The 24971-nt window shown below is 45.7% G+C and overlaps 1 protein-coding gene across 1 annotated transcript in view; it reads left to right on the top strand.

Annotated features, from left to right (window-relative positions):
* EXOC4 (exocyst complex component 4) overlaps window positions 1-6414 on the top strand; it is a 752773-nt gene extending 746359 nt beyond the window's left edge. Inside the window, exon 18 of the mRNA XM_077770716.1 lies at window positions 5243-6414. Within this exon, the coding sequence (XP_077626842.1) occupies window positions 5243-5480 (238 nt within the window). The 3' untranslated portion in view covers window positions 5481-6414. The remainder of the gene's footprint in view (window positions 1-5242) is intronic.
* Window positions 6415-24971: the final 18557 nt, after the last annotated feature.

The following is a 24971-nucleotide window of genomic DNA, read 5'->3' as shown; positions in this document are numbered from 1 at the left end:
CTTTGAGGCCGTCGACAAATCAGTCCTACTCACTATAGCTCAGTGTGCCCACCTGTGCGATGTGGATGATGTACTACCTACTGCAAAGGGTTGACTATACCAGTGCACCTAAGAGCTAGACGTTATATTAACATTACATCAGTCAAGACAGATTCTAACACCCGGCATGAGACATAGCTATGTATCTATGACAAATACAGTTTTCGTTCAGGGATTTAGGATTCTGAACCTCACCCCGTAAAGGGAGGCAGATGGCAGCACACTCTCCCCAGGAACTGTGACGGCCCCAGCAGCACCTTCTTTCCACCCCCCACCCCCCAGGCTTTGCAGACCTCCTGTGGTTATGGGAATGATGGTTGTGTGAGAATGACTGGTTTTATTGGGGCTTTCTTTCCTCAATTCACATAGAAGAGAGCTGAGACTGTTTTGCAAGAGCTTTTCAGAGAGGCAGTGATAACTCATAACCAATGAGTATGGCAAAGTGGGAGATAGGACTCCCCCCCTCCACTGAGCTGTCAGCACAGAGCCTGGTGAGGGGCTTGAGCCCATAAACCCTGAGATCATGACCTGAATGGAAGGTCTGATCTTCCATTAACTGACTGAGCCTGACTGAGCCACCCAGGCGCCCTAGGAAAGAAAGTTTTTAAAATGAGAAACAAAGTGTCCAATCGTCTGTCAACCCAAATATTTCAACTGTAATAGAGAAATTGGTGGGGCATTACTTACATATGGAAAACAAAATGTGAAGGAAATATGAAAATGTCGTGTGTCTTTATAATAGAATTATGGACATACTCTTTTAATCACTTAATCTTTGTGTTTAGTCTATATTATCTATAAGACATGTATGTTAATTTTCCAATTAGAGAAAAATAAAATAAACTTCATCTTAAAACTTTAAGAAGAAGTTCTGCCTAACTTACTAACATGCCCTTCATATCCTTACTTGTATAAATATTTGTACGCGAATCAATGGGGAGAAAGGGTTGCAGTTCAACACCATTAAAATAAGAAGGAAAAATCACAAACGCAACTCATTGAAAAAGGCAACACGAAGAAGATAGGAGAAAATAATCTGCCTGCACCTGAACGAAGTATGAATGACGTCATATTCTGGACTGGGTCCAGGAGCCCAGCCTATGCGACTTCACCCCCCTGCTTTCTAGTCACTCCACCTGCATCCCTTTCCACCCAGGCCACTTTGGCAAATGCTGCCCAAAGGTTCATAGCAAAGAGAGAGAGAAACCAACCACGGGAGGAAGCCATCTCCTCATAGAATGTTCCATCCATCAGGGTGACATAGAACTCTGGTCTCCAGAATAGGATATTTGGGCATCATCTAGCATTTGGCCCCTGAATGTTATGGGCTATGAAGAGACTTGCCGTACAAGTCATGAGCCAGAAAAGGCCTAAATCAAATGTGTGTTCACTGATCCCATCCCTGCCGCTAAGTGCATATCTAATACAAATGTGATGCCCGGAGGCCATGGCTGTTATTGTAATGCTTGATGATAAAGATCAAACTTTCATTTTCCCGGGGCCTCAGAAAGTGCTGGTGAATTATTTATCTCCATTGGGTTACATGATTTCATTTCAGTGTGCCGGTGTTTATCACGGAAGCCCATTCTAATTGTAAAGTTTGGGGCATTTTCCTGTTTTCTCCTCGGGGCACCTCATAATGCCCTTTCTCTACCTCCAATTACAACTGTTGCTGTGCTGGTTTGGTGTAGCCTTTGCTGTTGGGTGCTGCTCTGCACGATGAATGAATTTCATTCCATCTTTAAATATTTATGTGTCTTTATGATCTAATACATCATCGTGGTTGTGGGTAATTTTTTTCCCCTAACTACAGAAAAAAACACCATCAGTTACCTGTCGATTTATTTAATAACTCAGCTTTGCAATTCTGGGGCACTGTGCATCGGAGGCTCTTGAGGGCTCTTTTAGTCTCTGAGTCCACTTCAGAACGTCATTCTGGGATCTACAAAGGTCTTCATTGCACAAAGGGTATTGAAACATTGAGGACTTAAGTGGCACACCCTTTTATCACTTATCACACTGAAGGATCCAGGACTAGGCATCCAGGCATCTTTGTTTGGTTATTTGCCCCAAGCATGGAACAGTGGTCTCTGTAGAAAACCAGCCAGTATCCCTGGAAACAATTCATCATATTTTTCAAAAGAAATCCAATTTCATCTGGGTAGATGGGTTCAATGTGACTTCTTAAGATAAACGATGAAAATATCAACGTCATAATACAGAGAAACCCAGTTCCTTTGGTTTAATCTCAGCGAAAAGCATCACCATCCCTAATGTTTTTAGGTCCTTGGCTCAAGGTGAGGGATGGGAATAGATCTGTAACTATGTGCACATCAGAGAGACTTGGCTCAGAGTCCTGGCTGGTTCCGAACCTTTGGGAATCACAAGAGCTGGGGGGGGTCCTGAAGATTCTGCACTTTTTATAAGATCCCAAGAACTTTCCAGTTGGAGAACCACCAGTTAAGAACTGCAGCCACCAAGTCTCTGCTAGCTTTGAAAGAATCATGAGCCCTAAATGCTCTCTCATTCTGTTTGGTAAGTCCCAGATTCAAACATGGATTCTTCTTGAGCAAGTTTTAAAATGTGTTCTCAGGTAACTCCCTAAATAGACAGCTCGCTTCCTCACCTGTGCATCTAAGGGAACCTGAATTAGGTGATAGAGGGCTTCATTTGTCACAACAGGGTCTGGTGTCAGGGAGGAAGCCATGGTGTGCCAAGGGACATGGGGAGCCATAGGAAAAATATGATGTGTCTTCCTACAGCCTCAAGTTTTCCTTAAAAATAGCATTTTTAAGTTATAACAGATGTGTTGTGGAGTAGGGGTGGTTCACACGGGTTTTATGCCAAACATGAAGTTTCTGAAAAGTTCCTAACTGTATCTGATATTGGGCTCCCAGAAGTCTGCAGGTTAGAGTTAATTTGCCTCTCCTATTAGAAGCACCTCTCTACATTCAAGGTTACCTTTGACCAGTGATTTCCAAATATATGGTTCCAGAAGGTTAAAGTGAACAACCATCTACAGAACATTAGCCTCTACACAAGGATGTTGAACCATTTGCTGCCTGACATCACTCATAAACGTACCAATATAAGATGGGCACTTACCATTCCTGCCACTCTTTAGGAAATATTCACAAAATGGTATTCTTTTTTTAAGAGTATTTTAAATAGAAAAGAAGGTTTAGCAGAGCAAGAAAAGGACTAGCCATGTGAAAAGACACCCTTACTGACCACATTCCATTGTAGCAAAAATGTATAAAATAATCTTGCAATTATGAGCTCCCAGAATGTATTCCTCACTATAAGGATGGCTTACTTCTCCCAGAGGATGTTCTTTTTATCAAGATGTTCTTGGTGAACAAGAAACCAATTCACGGCTTAAATCCAACGATCCTCGTAGATCTCTAAGATCCCTTTGTCTCTGGAATTGCCTTGGGCCTTCTACCTTGGTCTGCCCCTCCACTGAGGCAATGCTGCCTTTCCTGTCCAAAAGAAGGAAGTAAACTGTACCTGGCTCCTCTGTCATTTGCCTAACCAGCTGTGATAGCATTGCTTGGCCCAGAGCCTGCGCTCGGCTTTACCTCCTGGGTAGTTGGTAGTAACCGTGCAAGTCCAAGTCTCAGTGTAGACTCGGTGAGAAACAGTGGTGGCATAATATTGGTATTAAGAAGAGCAAATGGCTGTGTTCCCCTTTCCTGACTCCCACCTCCTCCATCCTTCCTCTGCCTTACTGGAGACTCACTGTGATGCATGTTTCTCTAACAGGCACAGCTCTTCTCTCCTCCACCCAGGCCAATGGCCTTGCAGCCAAATGGATCTCAAGTCCCCAACGTGCTGCTAGAATTAAAGCCAGTCCCTTCCCAGACCATTCTGTGTACTGCTGTCACATTTATCTTCCAGAAGCACAGCTTGGATGGTGCTTCTCCCAACAGAACCTTGAGAGCTGTGGGAGGGAGGTCCTTTATTGACCTGACTAGGTCTAAGGTTCTTTATTAACTTCACTAGCCTGATCATCAAACAGTCTGCCTTCTGGCTTCAAATGCCTTTTCCCGAAACTCTGCTTTTTAGCGGCCATCCCCAGGCTACCCAGAGTCCTCTTCCCAGGAGAAGTCTTTGCTTCTGCTCTTCTCTTTTCCCTTAATCTAGAAATCTCCTTCCTGGAAGTCATGCCTGACAATATTCTACCCCCTGTGAAGTCTTCCTTGATCCTTCCCCTTCCCCTCAGCATGGTGGATTTCTCCTTCCTCCACTATAAATTCATAACATTTATCCTTCCCTCGTGTCAATTGGAAGATTGTTCTTGTCTTTTTCTGTAACAAGGAACGTCGGACTGAGAGTCAGAAACAGGTACATATCCTGCCACGGCGGCTCACTTCTCTGTGACATTAGACACGTCCTGTAACTTTGCCATGTTTCAGTTTCCTTTTTGGAAAAGAAGGAGGAATCTCCCCCCTACGTGTATTGAAGGATAAATGACACAGTACATGGCGATTCACTTTGCCTACAGAAAGGCAATCATTGTCTCTCTACTTCTCATTATCTTTCCAGCTCATCTCTGAGCTATTGGAGGAAAGAGTCCACGTCTTGCTCATCATTATATCCTTCCATTACTATTGTAACTTTATTAATATATCATTATTATTCTTCTGATATTTGTGGAGCGTGGATGTCTGTTGGACACCATTCCAAGTCAAGTGCATTATATGATCAATTCATTCTTCCAATAACTCTAAAACATATTAGTATCTCACCCTATGGAGGAGAGAAGCATAGAGTGCACAGAACCTCCAGTGAGTAAGTGAATGGATGAGGAACTGAATGAGACAAAAATGGTTTTTGCAATGCCTGCCAGATGATTTCTCTTTCTCTTGGTTCCACCTCTACTTCTTTTTCTTTGTTTCTTCATAGGTAAATGTAACATTAGGGGAAATCTCGAATGAACTGAGACCCTGAAAGATGTGAGGTCTCCCCGAGCCTTCATTTGGACATAGTCTCTTGAAGAAAGCTCCAGTGAGGTCCAAGAGGACCGAGACGTGTTTTGTCTGGTTTCCCATTGTATTCACAGGGCCTAGAACAACAGTGTCCAGTGATCAGTAAATGTTTATTGAATAAGTAATTTACAAGCAGCATATTTAGTACCACTGAAACCACATAAGTGGTTGACAATGGAGATGGTGAGCAGTGTTCCATCTTGTTTTCTCAGGCAGTATTACGAGATGTTATACAACACGGCCGATGAGCTCCTGAACCTGGTGGTGGACCAGGGCGTGAAGTACACGGAGCTGGAGTACATCCATGCCCTGACCTTGCTGCACCGCAGTCAGACTGGCGTGGGAGACCAGACCACCCAGAACATGAGGCTGCAGCGGCTCAAGGAGATCATTTGCGAGCAGGCTGCCATCAAGCAAGCCACCAAGGATAAGAAAATAACTACGGTTTAATTGGGTGCACTCCTGGGGGAGGGGTGGATGGAGGGGTGGGGAGGGATGGTCATTTTTGTTTACTCAGTCATCCTTGCTTCTTTCAGTAGATCTTTACTCTCCTGACCTTGTCGGTTTACAATGCAGCAGAATAAGTGTATGTGCATTGCTTTCTGTCTCTCTTGCCAAGATTAAGTCAGTGGCTTCTCGAAGCTGGCTGTAGTTTTCAACCAGTTGTCCTAACCGAAACAAGACCTCTTCAGGGCCAGGGGGAAAAGTCCTTTTATCTCAGTCCCTGAGATAGCTTCCTGTGTAGCAGCTGTACACAGGTCCTAGTCAGTGTATTGCCTTTTCATTTTTATTTATGCTGTGTCAAAACCAAGAGCCGTCAAATTAATGACAAAAATGGAAGGCTGAAAGGCAATCCAACCCTCTTCTTGATTTCTTCCCCTCTGCTTTCCAAGAGAAAATAATGGGTGGAGAACTTTTATTCTCAGTTAAACATTGTTCAGATGTGAGTGATTCTTAGATGCTTTACTTGCTCTCAATATGAGCCCCAAGTCTTTCTCTCCATAAGAAGGAACTCTGGTCCACTCAGCCGAGTGCACAGAAGATGAGACAGCATGACCTTTGTCTTCTGTGCACCCACAGCTGAGTCCCTTTCTAAAGTGCTCCCAGGGTGTATGGGCACTCACCACTCCTGGCACGCTGGACCCCACCACCACCCCCATGTCTCCAAGCACTCCTGATACCCATGGTTGACATGTCACAAGAGAAAGCAGTGCACTAACCAACCGGACACACCTTGGAAGCATGTGGAGTGGAGAGCAGGAAGGACTTTGGCCATACATCATCATGCCTCACGTTGGGATGGTCCAGAATTGTATACCTGTTTCTACAGCTTTGGTCTTGGTAGAAAAAGCAGAAGATTAAAAAATGTTTTGAGAAGCTGAAATGTTGTGTGTTGTCTTTCTTGTATTCTTTATTCAGCAAATGTTCCCTCAGGGCCTAATATGTGCCCGATGCTACTAGGCAGAGCAGCAGATACTAGACATTGAGGGAGGACATCTTGTTGTCTACCTTTAACAGGTACTGGAGTCTAACCAAGGCCCGGATGGGATGTGCACTCAGGGCTGAGTTAGAAATCAGGGCTGATGGTGGGAATTCAGGAGGCAGCCAGAAGATGGTCTTCCAGATAGTTCTGGAAGGAATACTGTAAGTCTGTGTGCTTCAGGGGCCTGGTCAGAAAGAAGGTGAACCCATGTAGGAGACAACCAAGGAAAAATATCCCAGTTCTAAACAACATTGTAGAAAAGTAGTCTATCCAAGAAGCGGGGGTGGGAGAAGGGAGACCAAGGAACCCAGAGTCAACCTCCTTAGTTTGGAGGCCTCCTCTTAGTGGCCGCAGCTTCCCAGTGTGGCTTCTGTACCTCTTCTCCTCCTTCCTTCTGCTCTAGGTGAAGATCCCTGGGGTGCTTACCAGGATGCCAGAGGAGCTAACAGTGCAATTGGTGAGTGCTTAGGAGGGTTTTAGTGGATGTGGAAAGGGATATGGGTTTGGAGGGAGCAGAGATGCCGAGAACATGGAAGATGGCCAATGGGCTGCGGGGGACAGGGAGCGTTTGGAAAAAGGAGAACCCCTGCTTTGCTTACAATAATGATAAGATTGAAAAATGTTGGTTCAGCACAGAAAAAAAATGATCTATGTCTCTTTGTCTAAGACAGTCAAGGCACAGATTTCTTTGTAGGGTCAGTCACTTTTTAACAGGTCAAGGACAACCCATGACCTATTCAGTGGATGGTCGAATGGATGCAGATGAAGTGACTTCATTCACCGAAGCCCCAGCCCCCCTTTTCTCGGTCTGACCATCAGGAATTTATATTTCAAATGGCTTGGGGAGAAAAACTCCACTACAGCCAAGTTGAATTGGCTACCAAACCCAATGATCTTCCTGTCGAGTCATCTCCGTGAATGTCCTAGCAGTACTACATTGATTCCATCAGAAAGATGTAATTGCCCGTCAGAGCTCAGGTGATGATGAGATACACGTAGCGGCACGTAAGAGAGGCAGTCCCTTTTGACATGGAACTTGCACTTCGATCTTGCCCTACCCAGAGTTTGTATTTGCCACCCCATCCACCAAGACCATCCTTTCATTTAGGAAGGCATCTCAGAGAACTGAGGACTGAAATCTTCAGCCTGGCCCTCTGTTGCTCTCTTCTGAGCGTTGCTCTCTTCTGAGCGTTGCTCTCTCCTGAGCCTTGCCCTTCTGGAAGCTAGGGACGGCATCCCTCCCTGGCTAGCCAGAGCCGTTGGTTGATGAAACAAATGGGTTCCATGAAGGGACTGGGCCATTGTGTTCTGGACTCTCACTCTGGAGCATAGTTGTGGCTGCCTCCCTAGCATCAGGGCACGCACATTTCATGGTAAAAAGCAGAGTGTATACAGTTTCCACCAGCCGTAGCTGACCTCCACACCTCTGGAGGCAAATGTGACAAGAAGTCCGGCCAAGTGGCTGGCTGTCCTTGTAGCAAGAGGTGACATGAAAACAAGGAGTGTCCTGATCCACGAGATTATGCTTGAAAAGCAGAGTGAGTGTGTGTGCACACGCGGAAACACACACACCCCTGAGAGCAATTGTCTTAATGTGGCAGGGATGTAAAACAAATTGGGCATCATTTGGAGGGAGGGTAATGAGGTACCAAGGAGAAGAAAACAAAGTCTTGGCTCAGCAAAGGTCTCGGCTCTGTCCTAATTAGGCATAGTTGTTATACGAAGTTCTTAATTAATAAGCGTATGACCAGATGTGAAATACAGCAGAATCTCTTCCTGAAACGGAAGTTGTCATGAAGTGAACACAGCTGGAAGAAGTTGTCCTAATTTGGCTGAGGCAGGCAGCCTGCCTGGAATTTTGAAGAGGTGCAGCGAGAGGCACACCACAGGTTTACACCTGAAGAACGATGAATCCTTGTCCAACGGGGCTGGGCGGTAATGAGATCTAGCTAATCATCACGGGCATAATAAGATGCAAAAGCCAGTGGAAAGGAGCTGGAAATTTCCTCCACAGTGAACTCAGATGCCAACAGCAGAGAAGAATCTGCTAACGGAGCTAGGCGTGAGTAGGAGGAAATGTGTGTCATGCAAGAACTTGCTTTAACGTACCTGCCAAGGACCTGGGTCTGTAATTAAAAATGTTGCCGGGACATTCGCACACCTGTAGCAAGAGCCCCTAGGGACCTGGGAATGCAATGACCTGTAAAAGCTGCACATGTATTTTCTCAATGTATATACAACCCGTGTATGTACATACAACTGGGGGGAAAATGATGTTAGGAGCTGCTAGGTGAGTGTAGCTCCCATTATATACAATCCCTGTTAGAAATGTGGCCTCCAATTCCTGCTGACTTTGCAATACATACTGGGGGAGGAGAGAAATTGGCAGACTCTTCAGCCCAAATTTATGTACCTAGCACGCCGAGCTTTCTTCCACTGGGGTTTATTTACTGCAAGCGAAAACCAGGAAAACAGCACCTGGTATCGCTCTTACGATTGCTATTATGTTATTTTGGATATCACTTACTGAGCGCTTAATATGTGTCAGATGCTGTGCTAAATTCTTTACCACATTATTCCACTTAATCCTCAAAAATCCTATGAGATTGTCACTCTTTTCATGCCTACTTTGCAGAAGAAACCAAGGCTTGGTTTAAGACGTGGCCCAGACAGATGCCGACACCAGAGTTCAGGCTTGCAACCCCTCTCTTCTCATCCCTTGGGGCAAAGGAGGGACCCGCACATGCTATGTTTGAGCTCCAAGTGATATTCTCTGGTAGTTGAACACCTTCGTTGGCTGTGTCCTCTCCTGTGGCTCCCAGAGGACTGAATTTGGGACTGCGTTTCCCACTCTCCTCTGCCTCTCCTTAGCTCGCTGTGGCCACTGTGTCTACAAAACTCTTGGAAACAAGAACCTTCGGCCCAGGGACCGAGCCCCGCCCACTGGAGGCCAACGATGACCTGACGACCCATACCTAGATCAAGGCTGGAGCCCCAGCAGGGTGGAGGCTAAATGCTCAGGTTTTAGGATCCTCTGTACCTTGGCTCAGATTGTCACCTCAGCCTCATATAAGTGGTTTACTGTGGCAAGAGCTATTAAGCACCCTAAGCGTCAGTTTCCTCATCTGTGAAATGGGATCATACTAATAATAACAACTCCTATCCCACAGTGTTGCTGTAGAAAGTAAAAGACGTGCCTGGCATATAATAAATATCATATATGCGGCATAAGTAATAATATTCTAATGATAATACTATTTTGTCGGTTTCTTTGAGGAGCTATTGGCCCAATATCAGAAGACCTGCTCTGGGCATATGGTGTAGGGGTGTGGCCACCTTGACAGGGCTTGTCAGAAAGGCCTGGGATGTGCTTGGGGGCGGGAGGCGGGGGGAGGATGCTGCTTGTTGTAGTCAGAAGCTGGGGGCCCCCACACAGCCACAGTTCTGACTTGGTTTCTCCCATTGCAGCCACCTTTCCAACATAGGACAACCGCCCTCCTGTCTGCTTCCCTTTTAGCAATTAGTGACTTTGCCTCTCATTGCCTGCTCATGTCTTATGCGCATCTCATTAAACTGCAAGTTTTCACCACCCTTTAGGGACCAGGCCTTAAGGACGTCCGTAACGGCCTTATGCCTGGGATTTGAGTTTGCGGTTACCCTGCCTGCCTGGGCTGAGCAGTGTCAGGTCATGGATCCCTAAAATAAAATCATAAATTGATCTATGAAATTCAGGTGAGAATAAATATATATATATATATTTTATCTCTCTCAAAATCAAATCTGGCTCTGAGCTCCCACTTTCTATTCTCAGCCCAAGCCTTAATTGCAGTAATTTTTGGTGGTTTCCTGGTCAGGGGAGGCAGGGAAGAGGCCCCCCCCCCTCCTTTGCACTGCTAAAGCATGGCAGGAAAAATGAGGGTAAAGACAGTGCTGTCACCTGTGTGTCCTGTCCTCACTTCACCCCTGCCCTGGACACCCTCTGCTGCTCCAGATCTGGAAGTCCTGTCTGGTGTCCCCAGGCTTCATCCAGGGGTGGGGGAAGGCCTCCAAGCCAGTGTGCAGCCTCCACATGGCCCACAGTCGCCCCTGCCCAAGGTCCTGCATGCTGGGAGGCACTGTGGGCCAGACGCAGGGGGAGCCGCATCGAATCCATGGCTGCCATCTCTTCCCGGCTTTGGGGACCAGTGCCCCATGTGAGACAGTTCTCCCCTCTTTGCCCCAAATGCCAAAGTATGTCTTCCTTTCCACCACTGAGAGGTCCTGGACCTTTCAAAATAGCAGCCTGCTTAACAGAGTTTCCCAAGTGACTCTCTCCCATAACCCTCCCCTTCTTTCTCTGCCCTGAAACTGGAAGTTTATTAACCAGACACCTGGAGGGTACAGAGAGCTTGGGCTTCAGGAGGATTCCTCAGATAATCTTCCTATAAGGTGGCAGAGGAAGGGGATGTTCCATTTATTTTCATTTGGGGTGGAGCGATGACCTCAGTTTCTCAGTAATGTGCCTGTTGTGGATTCATAAGAGCTGGAACAAACTTGAGAGAGCGTTTGTCCCCAGCATTTCGCTTTTCTGAGTGGCCAAGTAAGAAGCTCCAAGAGAAGAAAGTAGGGATACTTAGTGACTTCCAGGGAACCCAAATATGCCCCACGCTGTTAGGCTACCAAGTAGAGCGGTAGAAGGCAAAGCCCCATCTTCAGAGATGTGACATGTTCACGTGGAGAGAACAGGGTGGTTTACCTGATTTCCAGCTCTCCACCTTCCAGAAATAAAATAGGATTGCATTTCCTGGCCCCTTTGGGTTTGGGTGGGATGATATGATTATGTGGCGTAATGAGTTGTGAGTAGAAGTGTGTCATTTTCCAAAGCATTTACTTAGCTGTGTGCGACCCTCCAGAGCTCACCGCCCCCACTGCCACAACGTCCAGGAACGTTCCAGACGGCAGCCATTCAGCGTGCTTGGGTCCCAGGAGACCAATGCAGAGCAGAGTCCCAGCTGACCCGCAGTGGCTATGTGGTGTAAGCATGGAATGAATCCTTGTTGTAAGCTGTTGAAATCCAGGGGCTGTTTGTCCCTGCAGCATAACCTTGCCTCTCCTGACTAGGATGCCCAGCATAGAGGCTGACCATGATGAGAGCAGAAGGAACAAGGGACTCTTAAACAAGGGTGAAATTGTTAGCATCAAAGAGAACCATCTGAGTGGCATGATGGGACCAGAAGCCAAATTTAGAGGCTCGAGGGAGAAGAGATGGCTTTGCCAACATCAAGTCCTCCGTCAGCACGTGTGTGCTAGAGATAGAAGCAACAGAGGTGTGGTATTCAGTCAAGGAAAGAGCCTGGAGCCACCCACTGTATTTAATGTCTTTTCCTTTTTCTGCCCCTTTCTTCAACTCCTGATACTCCTAGTATCAGTGGGTCATATACACAGGCCTTCGTTCAGTACTTCTGACTATTGATAGGACAGCTTCTGTATACCTCCAATACATAGGGAGAAGCAGAGTATTACAATTAACTGTTTTAAAGGTTGAAAATACCCAACCCAAAAGGCCACATACCTCTGCTCCTACATTTTCTCTGAGGTCTAATCATCTTATCAGACCAGCGCCTTTTACTTTGGAAGCTTTCTATCAGAGTGCCATTCAATACCAGTCCCTAGAATTGAGTTTTTATCCTCTGATAACCCAAGTCCACTCACAAAAAAACACGAAGAAGAATGACAGAAAAATCTATTTTTTCCTGTTTTTCTACCCTCTTCTTCAACAGCTCACAGTTCCTTGTATTTCTCTGGTGTCCCCGTGGAAGTAAATGTTAATGGTCTTGAAGGAGATCTGAAGCTGCAATTTTAAAATGAAGAAATGTAACACTGAAAGGCTGTCAACTCAGCCAATTTTAAGGCCTAATAAAGCACAAGGTACTAGGCCTCTTGGTACTTACAGAGTTACAATTCACTCATCTGCAAGATAGCAAGCATTAAACTGTTTTCACAGGGGTTATAGAAATTCTTAAGTATTGCAGGTTTATGAACCCTTATCATTTGCTTGAATTTTTATTTCCACGTTTCCTAGATACAGAGAGTCATGAAACCGGTCCTGCCCCAACAGCCCCCAGAGATGGTTGCGCACTGCCCCAGACCCGACTCAGAGTTCAGAAGTAAGGATATCTATGTAATTTGCCCTGGATCCCCACCCCTACCCCACCACTCCCACTCCCACTGAGGACTCATTGTCTTAGTCCATTCTGGCTGCTATAATAAAGTACCAGAGGGGCGCCTGGGTGGCTTAGTCGGTTAAGCGTCCGACTTTCACTCAGGTCATGATCTCGAGGTTCGCGGGTTCGAGCCCCACGTCGGGCTCTGTGCTGACTGCCAGCTCAGAGCCTGGAGCCTGTTTCAGTCTGTGACTCCCTCTCTCTCTGACCCTCCCCTGCTCACACTGTCTCTCTCTCTCTCTCTCCTAGAAATAAATAAAACATTTAAAAAATAATAATAATAAAGTACCAGAAACTAGGTAGATTGTAAGCAACAGAAATTCATTTCCCACAATTCTGGGAAGTCTAAGATCAACGCACTGGTAGATTTGGTGTCTAGTGAGAGAGCCCACTTTCCCTTCCTAGAGGACCTTCCCACTTGTCCTCACATGGTGGAAGATGTCAGGAAGCTCTCTAGGGTCTCTTTTTTAAGGGCAATCCCATCCCTGAGAGCCCCACCCTCACGACCCAAGCTCATCCCAAAGGCCCCACCTCCTAACACCATCACACTGGGGATTAGGATTTTAACATCTAAATTTTAGAACACAAACATTAAGGCCATAGCCATGTATCTAAGTCAATTTGACATTCCTATTTCTCAGGTTCCTTTGGTAAACATCAGTAGAGCCTTCAACCATAGGAAGTAAGGAAAAGCCATACACCCCCACAACTTTGCTGGCAGGTAGTATGTGACAAAGTAAGGAGGCCACAGGCGACATTCATTAGCAACCTCATCGACAAGAATAAAAACCGTCTTTCAACATGCTCTGTAAATTCAGCGAATTCCCCACTCTCTGTCCATACTCTTCAACCACCACTGTTACTAAAACACTCACTCCAAGGCCAACACAACAATGTTTTGTCAGCAGCCTCGGACTCCCCTTCTAGTGAGATCTGGAAACAGAGTTCTCTGTTAGTTATAGGGGACCCAGGTCCTGGAGTCCAGTTCCATAGCTGCGTGTCCTGGGCTTACTTATTTTTGAACTCATTCATGAAAAGGTGGTCAAGCCTATAAAGTCTTACCAGCCAAGCACATATTTTGAACACATTTCACCACCCACTTCTAACCCCTCTCATGCTTGGGCTATCCTGTCCCTCATTAATATCCCACCCTCCAGTGCCACACATTAGGGCATGTAATTGTCTTCTTCCTGGTTGCGGACATGGCTTTGCACTAAGTGGTCCACGTGACCATGGGACATACAACTTGAATTTGGTTTTCTTTTCTTTAATGTTTATTTATTGTTGAGAGACGGAGGGAGGGAGAGTGTGAGTGGGCGAGGGGAAGAGAGAGAGGGAGACACAGAATCTGAAGGGGGCTCCAGGCTCTGAGCTGTCAGCACAGAGCCTGACTCGGGGCTTGAACTCACGAACCAGGAAATCATGACCTGAGCTGAAGTCAGACACTCAACCGACTGAGCCACTCAAGCACCCCATACAACTTAAATTTGTAAGGCAGGCCCCAAGGTCTAGTCCCAGCCTGCCTCAGAGCACAGGGACGCTGACTAGGTCACACACACACACACACCAGCCAGGCTCTGCCCCCGTCATGTGGCGCTTCTCTGACCCACTGAGCACTCCACCCCACTCACCCACAATCACAAAGCCTGGTCCAGAGACCCCATGAACTGGTACACCGAACCCCCAAACCTAATCCTTGCAGCTGCTGCAACCTGGCGCCCCCTCCAAGGGTACCAAGCTTTGTATCCTTATCACACCATCTACCTTGTGCTATTAATACCCAGGCCTGTGCCACCAGCGTATTAATAATGTATAGCCACAGCCCCTGACTTAGTTAAGCTACAAACATCCCTTATTTGCATGATTAGCTCTTACCTTACTGATTAGAAAGTTTCATCCTGCCCTCAAAACCTACTCTCTCTGAATGAACGGCTCTTCTAAAGGGAGCCAGGCTCTCTAAAATGCATCTCAAATCCAAATAAAAAAGAATCAACAGCAGCAACAACAAAAAGGGGCCTGTTATTTTCCTTAGGGAATGAGAAGAGAGGAGCTTAAGGTGTTTAAAAGTTCAGTGCCATGCTTATTGAAGGAACTAAAAATAGCTATGGCTGTCAAGAGGCATTTGGGGGATAAAAGGTTGGAGAAGGTCTTGGGAGCTTGTTGGAGATAATGGATGCATTTTTAGTTTTTACCTTGAGGAGTTTAGGATAACCACTAAGGGGTTTTCTGCAAGAGAGTGGGATCAGGTTTTGACTTGAGAAATATCACCCTGGAGGAAGATGGATACTAAATTACAAGGCGGATGGTAGGGAGCCTAGTAATAATCCAGAAGAAAGATGGTGGTGGCTTGAACTAGGTTGGTGGCAGTGCAGATGGACAGAAGTGGACAAATTGGGCAGGTATTTAAAAGCATGATGGCCCCCAGGGCACCTGGGTGTCTCAGTTGGTTAAGCATCCAACTCAAGCACAGGTCATGATCTGAGATGATCTGAGAGTTTCATGTGTTTGAGTCCCACATCAGGCTCTGTGCACTGACTGTGTGGAGATGCTTGGGATTCTCTCTCTCTCTCTCTCTCTCTCTCTCTCTCTCTCCCCCCACGTATACTCACTCTCTTTCCCTCTCTCTCACTCTCTTCCCCTCCCCCACCTGTTCTCTCTCTCTCTCTCTCTCTCTCTCTCAAAATAAATAAATAGATAAAAGAAAAGAAAAAAAAAACATGATAACTCCCTTACCTCCTTCCAATCTCAGCTTGGATTTCACCTGAGTCCTTTCTCGACGCCTGTTTAAAACAGCAGCTACTCTTCCATACCCTTTCACCCTTCTCTGCTTAACTTTTCTCCAGAGCATTTATTGCCAGCTGACATCCTATAGAATTTAGTTGTTAATTAATTTTTTATCTTTACCTACTGAAATATACATTTTATGAGGGCTGGGGTGTTTGTATCTTTTGTCCTCTGGATTTCCAATACCTAGACGAGTCCCTGGAACATAGTAGATGATCAAGAAACATTTTTTACACTGTATGTTAACTAACTTGGATTTAAATTTTAAAAAATAATAAAGAGAAGGGGATTCCTAGGTGGCTCAGTCGGTTAAGCGTCCGACTTCAGCTCAGGTCATGATCTCACAGTTCGTGAGTTCGAGCCCCAGATCAGACTCTACTATCAGCACAGAGCCCTCTTCGGATCCTCTGTCCCTCTCTCTCTCTGCCCTTCACCCACTTGTATTTTCTCTCTTAAAAATAAATAAATATTGGGGTGCCTAGTGGCTCAGTCAGTTAAGTGTCCGACTTCATGATCTCATGGTTCATGAGTTCCAACCCCACATCGGGTTCTGTGCTGACAGCTCAGAACCTGGAGCCTGCTTCGGATTCTGTGTCTCCCTCTCTCTCTGCCCCTCCCCAACTTGTGCTCTCCTTCTCTATCTGCCCCTCACACACTCGTGTGTGCACTCTCTCGCTCTCTCTCAAAAATAAACATTAAAAAAAGGTTTTTTCTAATCATATTAAAAAATAAAAAGGCTCGCCGTAAAACTAGCTTTGCATCACTTTGGCCATGCTCTGAAGGACAAAAGGTAATAGGTCAGTAATAGATCCTACCTCTCGATAGGAGGAATATCAAAGAATTTTCAGCCATCTTTAATCTGTCACACTTCCTCATTCAGGATTGCCAAGAGGGCAAGACCTAGCACGTACATGCTGGTTATTCTCCTTCTGCCCCTCTACTGTGTGAACCAATTCCTCCCCATAAGTGTATCACAAAGTGAAAATCTCTCGGTTTCTTTCTCCATAGAAAATTAGGCTTATTACACAAAACAGAACCCCTGTAACATCACCTATATGTGACACAAACCAAGGTCATCTGGCTCCGACAGGTTCCTACCCTGGCTTTCCTGAGAAGGCCCTTCACCGTGAAAGAGATATAAACAGCCTTGGAGATAAAGCCCAGCCAACAGGGTGGAGTCTCTCCGGCTCAGGTATTACACTGAACACCATATATAAATGGTCACTGTGAAGGCAGTTACTTAGCCAGTTGTACAGACCTAAGTAATAATTCAGAAATACTCCCATGGAAGGCTCGGATACTTCCTTATTTATCCAAGAGCAGAGACTTGCTTCTGCTAGTGTTAAAGACAGCACAAAAGACATAAAAGTCTCCTAATCAGAACACAGTGGGCTACATAAAAGCACCAGAAATGCTGCCCAAAAGTGAGAATATGGCCGCCCGTTAGTAGAGCTCCATCCAGGCAGGAAGAAGAGCCTCACATGGAACGACCTTGTTGGGAAAGCGGATCAGAGAGAAGATCCCAAGAGGCTGGCAGATCTTCTTATCACAGGTTGATACCCGGGCTGACCTTGGATTATCTTCATATAAGGGGAGCCTCCAGCAAGGCGTCTTTGAATACAGATGCCTCCCCACCTTGGAAGGCTAACTGGTGGTAACAGAGGGCACAGGCTCTCCAAGAGACCAAAGAGAGTACAGGCTATCATGGAAAAGGATCTGGTTCAGCTCTAAAAAGAAGTATTTGCCAAAAGGATAGGTCTCCTGCCTTCTCCACTTCAGTGCTGTTGGCACATCTCGCAAATGCTCATGAATGGGCGCTCTGTGCCAGGCCGGCAGGTGAGACGTTCGGTTTGAGTTCTTTTTTTTTAATTTTTGTTTTAATGTTTATTTTTAAGAAAGAGAGAGTGAGAAAGTGAGTGGGAGAGGTGCAGAGAGAGAGAGAGACACAGAATCTGAAGCACGCTCCAATCTCTAAGCTGTCAGCACAGAATTCGACGCGGCACTCAAACTCCCAAACCGTGAGATCATGACCTGAGCCAAAGTCGGCCGCTTAACCGACTGAGTCATCCAGGCACCCAGGATTTGTGTTCTGAGTGCAGATGCCAGGTGGTGGCTTTAAATATGTCCACACATTCTCTGGTCCTCTTCCCTTCAGGAGGTGGACCTCAGAGACTTCCAGAATGGTGGAGTAAGAACTTCCGAAAACTCATTCTTCCATAAAAGCAGTATGACGACTTGCAAAAATTGTCAAATTCAGCTTTTCCAAGCAGTGAAAATTAACCAAAGGCTTCCAAGAAACCGAGGAGCGCTTATTTAAGAAAAGATGCTGTATCTTGGGAAGAACAGCAAATATTGTAGCATTTTCACTCACACTGTTCTAGTGCCCCCTCACCCTGGCTCTGCAGTTGTGAAAAACAGCAGCTTCAAAATCACGGTAGCTGTGAGAATACACAGCCTTACAACCATTGGAGGGTAGATTGGGTTTGGAGCCCCTCAAGAAACCCTTCCGCTTAGAATTGTCACTATTTTACCCATCCTACAGCTCCATGGAAAGCCCTATTCATAGGACATTGTCATTATTTAACCTGATTCAGAGTCCACTGGGGGTAGGGAGGGGGAAAGGAGCCTAATCCCTAGGGCATTTGTCAAAAACCATAAATAGCAATTGTTTAGCATTGTGATGGCTACCAGTTGGGGCTAACAAGAGCCTGGCCAGTAATTTAAGAGGAAGATCTCAGAAATGAGATGTTCATAAGGAGCTTTGAAAGACTCCAGCATTATCACAGGATCTGGAAGATCACATACATGTGCAGGACTGTGAGTACACCCGGGAAAGGCATAAGAGAGACCTTATTTCACAATTTCTCACCACTGCCTGACCTTGAAAACCTACACAAGCAGGAAGTTGTAAACTTCAGGAGAATTGGAAGTGTGCCCCAGAGTGTATGTGCGCGCGCGCGCGCGCACACACACACACACACACACAAAGTACCTCTTGGGAAAGGCTGGAGACTAATCAGTTCAAAGCATTTATGGAAATCTCTATTCAGTCATTAGCTGACCATTAAGTTAACAGAACACGGACTTTTGTGGTCATACATGAAAGGGAATACATATCTGCAGAATTTGTCCAGGAAAGTTATTGAACAAATGAACAGTAACAAAACAGCAACAACAACCCTCGTGAAGGAAGGAATCTGATTTCCAGAAATGACACATTATATTATTTTAAATGTCCAGTTTTCAGTGGGTATTAAGTTCCTTTTTAGGGTGATGATAATGTTCTGGAATTAGATAGTGGTGATAGTTGTATAACTTTGTGACTATACTGTACATTGCATTGGTTGGTATGTGACAAATCTCCATGAAATTTTTTAATGTCTAGTTTTCTTTCTTTCTTTTTTTTTTTATTAGCGAGTGAGAGAGAGAGAGCACAAGCAGGGGAAAGGGGCAGAGAGAGGAGAGAGAGAAAAGAGAGAGAATCCCAACAAGCAGGTTCATGCCCAGCACAGAGCCTGACATGGAGCTCAATCCCACAACCCTGGCATCACGACCTGAGGCAAAATCAAGAGTTGGACCCTCAAACAACTGAGCCACCCAGGTGTCCCTAATGTCTAATTTTCAACAACAAGAAAATGAATTACGAGACACACAAAGAAACAGAAAGTATGGCCCATACACAGGAAAGAAAACAGTCAGTAGAAATTCTCCCAGAGGAAGCCTAGATGTTGGGCTTACTATATAAAGACTTTCAATTGGCTATTATAAATATGTTTAAAGCACTAAAGGAAACCATGTCTAAAGAATTAAATAGAAGCATAAGAATAACGGCTCACCAAATAGAGACTATCAAGAGAGATTAGATTACAGGTTTTAAAGAAGCAGAGCTTAATTCCTCTTCCCTTGAGTTGGGCTCCAGTTAGCAACTTAATGCTACTGAGTATAGAATATGGCAGAAACGGTGGTGACCATATTAGGTACTAAAAACACTGATGCTTTCCTTGGTCTCTTGGATCCCTTGCTCTGGGGGAAGCTAGCTGCTGTGTCATGAGAACACTCGAGCAGTCCTGTGGAGAGAGTCACGTGATAAGGAACTAAGCCCTTTTGCCACCAACCATGTGATTGGGTCATCTTGGAAGCATATCCTCCAATAATTTGCTTTTGGACTTCTGACCCTCTGAAGCTGTGTATTTCATATCGCCTGTGTCTGGTGTTTCAGCAGTTAAGTTTGGGGATAATTTGTTATTCAACACTAGTAACTAATAAATGCTGGGAGGCAAAATCCTTTAACATAATCAAAGGAAGGAAGATCAATAGAGAAATGTTACCAGGAAGCTAATTTTGTTTCCATAGGAGGAAGAGCTTTATACAACAAGAGCAGCCTATAATGGAATGAGTCACATTTTAAAAGTGGTGAGCTACTGTCACTTAAAGATTTCAACCAAGATCAATGGCCATTTATCACAGGTGATGAATGTGGTTTCCTTCTCTCGTGGGTACAGGATTTTTCTGGATGACTTCTGTTTTCAAGTTTACTTATAATTTGACACCCACCACTACAACCACCATCTGTTTTCCAGAAAGAATTGGAAGTAGTCTAGAATTATGACACATCCATAAACAAGCTAAGATAAAAATAACAGAGACCGAAAACCACATAGAAGAATTAGGAGAGTCACTACAATTAAAATTAATCCTTGAAGAAGCTTAAGGGGAAAAAAAAAAACCCCAATCACTAGAGATGTTGACATCATAGGCCTGTTGTCAGACCTGGTAATATCTTCCTTTTTTTTTTTTTTTTTTTTTTTCTTTTCCCAGCCCACTAGCTAATTCAGGTTGGAGAATTACTGGCCCAGATTATCCCTCCCAACTCTGTCATCTCCTTTATGCTTTTGTCAGGCATAAGTTAAATGTTAACCTGGTTTAACTGAAGAACATTCCCTAATACAGAGGAGGGGGGGGAAAGTCTAGGGGTAGCCAGTCCCAGAAGATGAGCCTAATGGAGAGAAGCAGATCTCACTGTCTATTGCTTACAGGAAGTGTTTTGTGGTCTCCTGAAGCAAGGTTGTTTTATCTCACCTAACAGTAGGAGGCAGCCTCCCTGGTTTACCCCAATGGAAGATGGAGATGGTTGTGGCTCATAGACATCCTTGCTGAGACAAGCTTCTGGGTGATCCAAAACCAGAGTCAACCCCCCAATCCTAAGGCATCCTATACATTGACCAGGGATCAGCCTCCACAGCCTCATATGGTTGGAAACATCCAAGTTCCTAGCAGATTCCTTCTATCCCTAAGCCTCTCTTCCTCATGATCTCAATGCTTCTGGAAAAGACACTGAGTTGTTGTGGCTCTAAATCTAATACGGGCCTGGAAAAGGTTCATAATCCTGTCAGTGGGCCGCCTTGGTTGTAAAAGGTTCTGGAAGAAATCTGACTTGGAGTTGTACCGCCTTCTGAGGAAAACTCAGATGATCAGTGACATGCAAGGTCCCTAATCACTACTAGGTTCTCAGACTTCAGTGCCATGAGCTTGGGTAGTGAAGTCACGTGTGGAACCACAGAACACACATCCAAGCAATGTCATGAAAGGGTGGGCATGCACTCATTAATCAAACTCGAGTCGGAGACAAAGTAGAGAGATGGATCCTGATGTTCTTTTCACCAAAAGTCCCTGCTTAATTCCAAACATATTCTGCAGGCTGGATGTCGGGCAGCGGAAGGGTGATCAGTCTCGTGCTGGAATTAAAGCCTGCTGCGATGTAAATGAAGAAGTGCCAGTGGGTTTGCTGGTAGGTAATTTAGATCTACATAATTATGACTTAATCCCTCACCCTGTGACATCAAAAAGGTCCCTACCCAAGTGGAAGCTGCATGATTTCATGCCACAAGGAGTCTAGCTGTATGACTTCTGTCCCCTTTTGTGTGCGGCACTCACATCAGTCATGATAGCTTTATTAAATGGGGTGACCCGACCCTATTCTTGCACACCGGGTGCTATCTCCTAATCAAAACCTCCAAACACGGCTGAGAGGGCTGTGAAAAGAAATCAAGATCTGCATCTTAAATCGCAGATTAACTGCTCTGGAAGGGAGAGCTGCTGGCAGGGCTGAGGGTGGCTCAGAGCAACCTCAGATCTTTCCACAGGTAGTAGTCGTAGGTGAAGGAGTCCACAGAGGTGTCTTCAGAGCTCCAGCAGTGGCCCTGGGGACAACTGTCCTGGCACGGAGTTGCCACCGGGACAACGCCCCCATCACACACAGCAAGTTCCCAGCGCCAAGGACAGCCCTCCGAGGCATGTGTGCTTCTCCTCCTCCATCTTCCGGGCCGAGGGATGGATGTAGCAGTAAGAGTCGCTGCTGACAAGGTCAGTGTTCCCTTCAAAAAAGCAGCTGGTGATAACTCAGTTCTGAGCCAGATGCAAAGCCGGTGCCTGGGTCCCAAAGCACAGAAAAGTCTGAGGGGTTACTTAGGCCAGAGGTGGCAAAGGAGGAATAGAGGTTTTGTCGTGCGTGGGAGGTGAATCTGGGAAGTTTCCAGAAGGAGGTAACATTTGAGCTTGGCTACAAGGCTGGTGTTACGGGTTGAATTGTGTTCCTTCAGAATTCTTTTGTTGAAATCCTGACCCCACTACTGTAGAAGGTGACTTTGTTTGGCAATAGGGTCATTGTAGATGTAATTAGTTAAGATGAAGTCATGTTGGAGCAGGCTGAGCTCTAATCCAGGATGAGTGGTGTTCTTCATACAAAAGGAAAATTTAGACACACACACACACACACACACACACACACGCCATATGAGGGTTGGAATTATGCTGTCACAAGCTAAGGCACTACTAGAAGCTCTCAGAGAGGACTGGAACAGATCCTTCCCTAGTGCTTTCAGAGGAAGCACGGTCCTGCTGCCATCTTGATTTCCGACTGGCCTCCAGGACTGTGAGGCAATAAATATATGTCATTCCAGGCCCCCCAGTTTGCGGCGCTTTGTTATGGCAGCCCTGGCAAACTAAGATGGATTTTCAGGACTCTGATTTTAGGCATGGGAAAACAGGCTCGGGGGAAGGGAAGAGCACGAGCTGGTCGAGTTAAGAATTTGGGCTTGCATCTCGGGACATTCAGTGGTTCTGTTTTGTTGGATCCAAGAGTCTGAAGAGGAGCCACGGGAGAGTATTTTGGGCACAGGCAATAAAGAGCTTTGCGTGGCAGGAAATGTTTTTACGGGGAAGTTTCCTTTTTGGTTGTCTTGTGTTTATTTATATCCACTGGGACAGGAAGTAATTTGAGGTGTCTGACTTCAGTGTGTAGGTAAGTCATGGGGCACCTGGTTACGTTCTGGAAAGAGACTTGGTCAGAGTCTGTACAGGAAGGTGAACCAGGATATGTCCAAGCAGAGAAATGAGAGACGGGAAGCAGCCCAGGAAGCTGCTACAGACGCCTGAGGAAGAAGCTGGGAAGGGCTGCGGTAGAGACATGGCAGCGGGACAGAGAAGAGGGCGTGGAGATTAGAGGAAGCTCTGTGTTGACCTGGCAACTGTTCGCGGGTGACAAGAAGGAAGGAGAGAGGAATTGAACAACATGTTGTCCATGTCTTGAGCCTGGGGACAGGGAGGACGGTAGTGCCACTGGCGGATTTAGTGAGGGAGGGAGGACCACGTGGACCGAGGGGAGGAGTTCCTTTGAGGTCGTGTGTGGGGCCCCGAAGTAGAGGAGTCCAGCAGACCATCGAGCTGGGAAGAGAACGTGAACTTGAGAGACAACCTGACATCATACATCCTGACATAAGAATTGAAATTTGAAGCCAGCTGTAAACAGTTCTAGTGCAGGAAATGACATGAGCTGGGGGGGGGAGCCAATCTGGTAATCCATCTAAAGATGGTTCTAATCTACTTGATGTGGTTGTTCTGGTGTTTTGTTTTGTTTTGAAGTACTGGTAACAAAGAGAAGATCTGGTCAGTGGCTAAATGCCTGAACCTTGCTATTAGGAGAGTCATGCCCCTGTGTGGCAGGATGACGTAAGGAAATAAAGATGCGGTTGTCCAGGGAAGTCACTCCCACCTGGAAAAACAAAAGCAAGAACTCAAGCCTGCGGGCCCTGCAGCCCCAGAGAGTGATCTTCCTGCTTTGCTCTCCTGGCCAGAGCAGGAAACGGAAGTGGAGACTCCGAGGGAGTAAGAAAGCAAAGCACCCGGCTTCCTTTGGAGAGTTAATTAGTCGGTGAGCGCTGAGCTCTCTGACAGAGGAAGCCCAGGTCATCAAATCATCAAAGTTTTCCTAATTGATGCATCTGGGCAAAGAGTCAAAAGAAGCAGCATCTGGAAAGAGGACCTTGGATGCTTTTTGCAACAGGATGAGAGAAAGTACTTTCTCTGAAGCTGAGCAGAAACAAACAAACAAAAAGCTGTGGTTAAGTTCAGCAGTGAAGGGTAGTAAGTAGAAGACCTGACCATGCTTAACTCCATCTGTGCTTAAGTATTTATGCAGACAGGTGTACGGGAATAATAGCTCCTACAATCTCATCACCAAACGTTATTAAACCAAATAAAAGTGAGGAAGACCTCACACAGTGGCTTGTCGCCAAAACTACTTACTACCTCGGCACCATCCAGTAAACATAATGTGAGCCACAAGTAATTGCCAATGGCCACATTTCAAAAAGTAAAAAGAGGGGCGCCTGGGTGGCTTAGTCAGTTAAGCGTCCGACTTTCGCTTAGGTCATGATCTCGCGGTTCGTGGGTTCGAGCCCCACGTCGGGCTCTGTGCTGACTGCCAGCTCAGAGCCTGGAGCCTGTTTCAGAGTCTGTGACTCCCTCTCTCTCTGACCCTCCCCTGCTCACGCTGTCTCTCTCTCTCTCCTAGAAATAAATAAAAATTAAAAAAAAAAAGAATGGAAATATAAAAAAAAGTAAAAAGAAACAGGTGATGTCAGGGTTTTTTTTTTTTTTAGTTTATTTTGAGAGAGACAGAGACAGCATTAGTAGGGGAGGGGCAGAGAGAGAGGGGGAGAGAGATAGAGAATCCCAAGCAGGCTCGAGCTGTCAGTGTAAAGCCCAATGCTGGGCTCGAATTTACAAAACCACGAGATCATGACCTGAGCTCAAACCAAGAGTCCGACACTTAACCGGTTTAGCTACCCAGGCGCCCCAGGGGAAGTTAATTTTAATAAAATCTAATAATATTCTAGTAAAATATTTAACCCAATATGTCTGAAATATTACCATTTCAACATATAATTGTTATTTAAGCTTTTGAGGTATTTTATGGTGTTTTGGGGGGGTTTTTTGTACAAAGTCTTCAAAATCCAGTGTATGTTTATGGCTACGGTATACATCCCAATTCACACTGGCCACATTTCAAGGGTTCCGTAGCCACACATGGCCACCTCCCGGGAGACCATAGCACTGCCCCTTCTGAACAGAGGGACTTCATCCTTGCTCAGCTGTTCATCCACATCAGTTCTCTGGTTTGGGGCTCCCACC

Source organism: Crocuta crocuta, unplaced genomic scaffold (assembly GCF_008692635.1).
Source record: "Crocuta crocuta isolate KB4526 unplaced genomic scaffold, BGI_CrCroc_1.0 scaffold266, whole genome shotgun sequence".
In the NCBI taxonomy this organism is placed as follows: Eukaryota; Metazoa; Chordata; class Mammalia; order Carnivora; family Hyaenidae; genus Crocuta; species Crocuta crocuta.
This window is presented reverse-complemented; position numbering and strand designations above follow the sequence as displayed.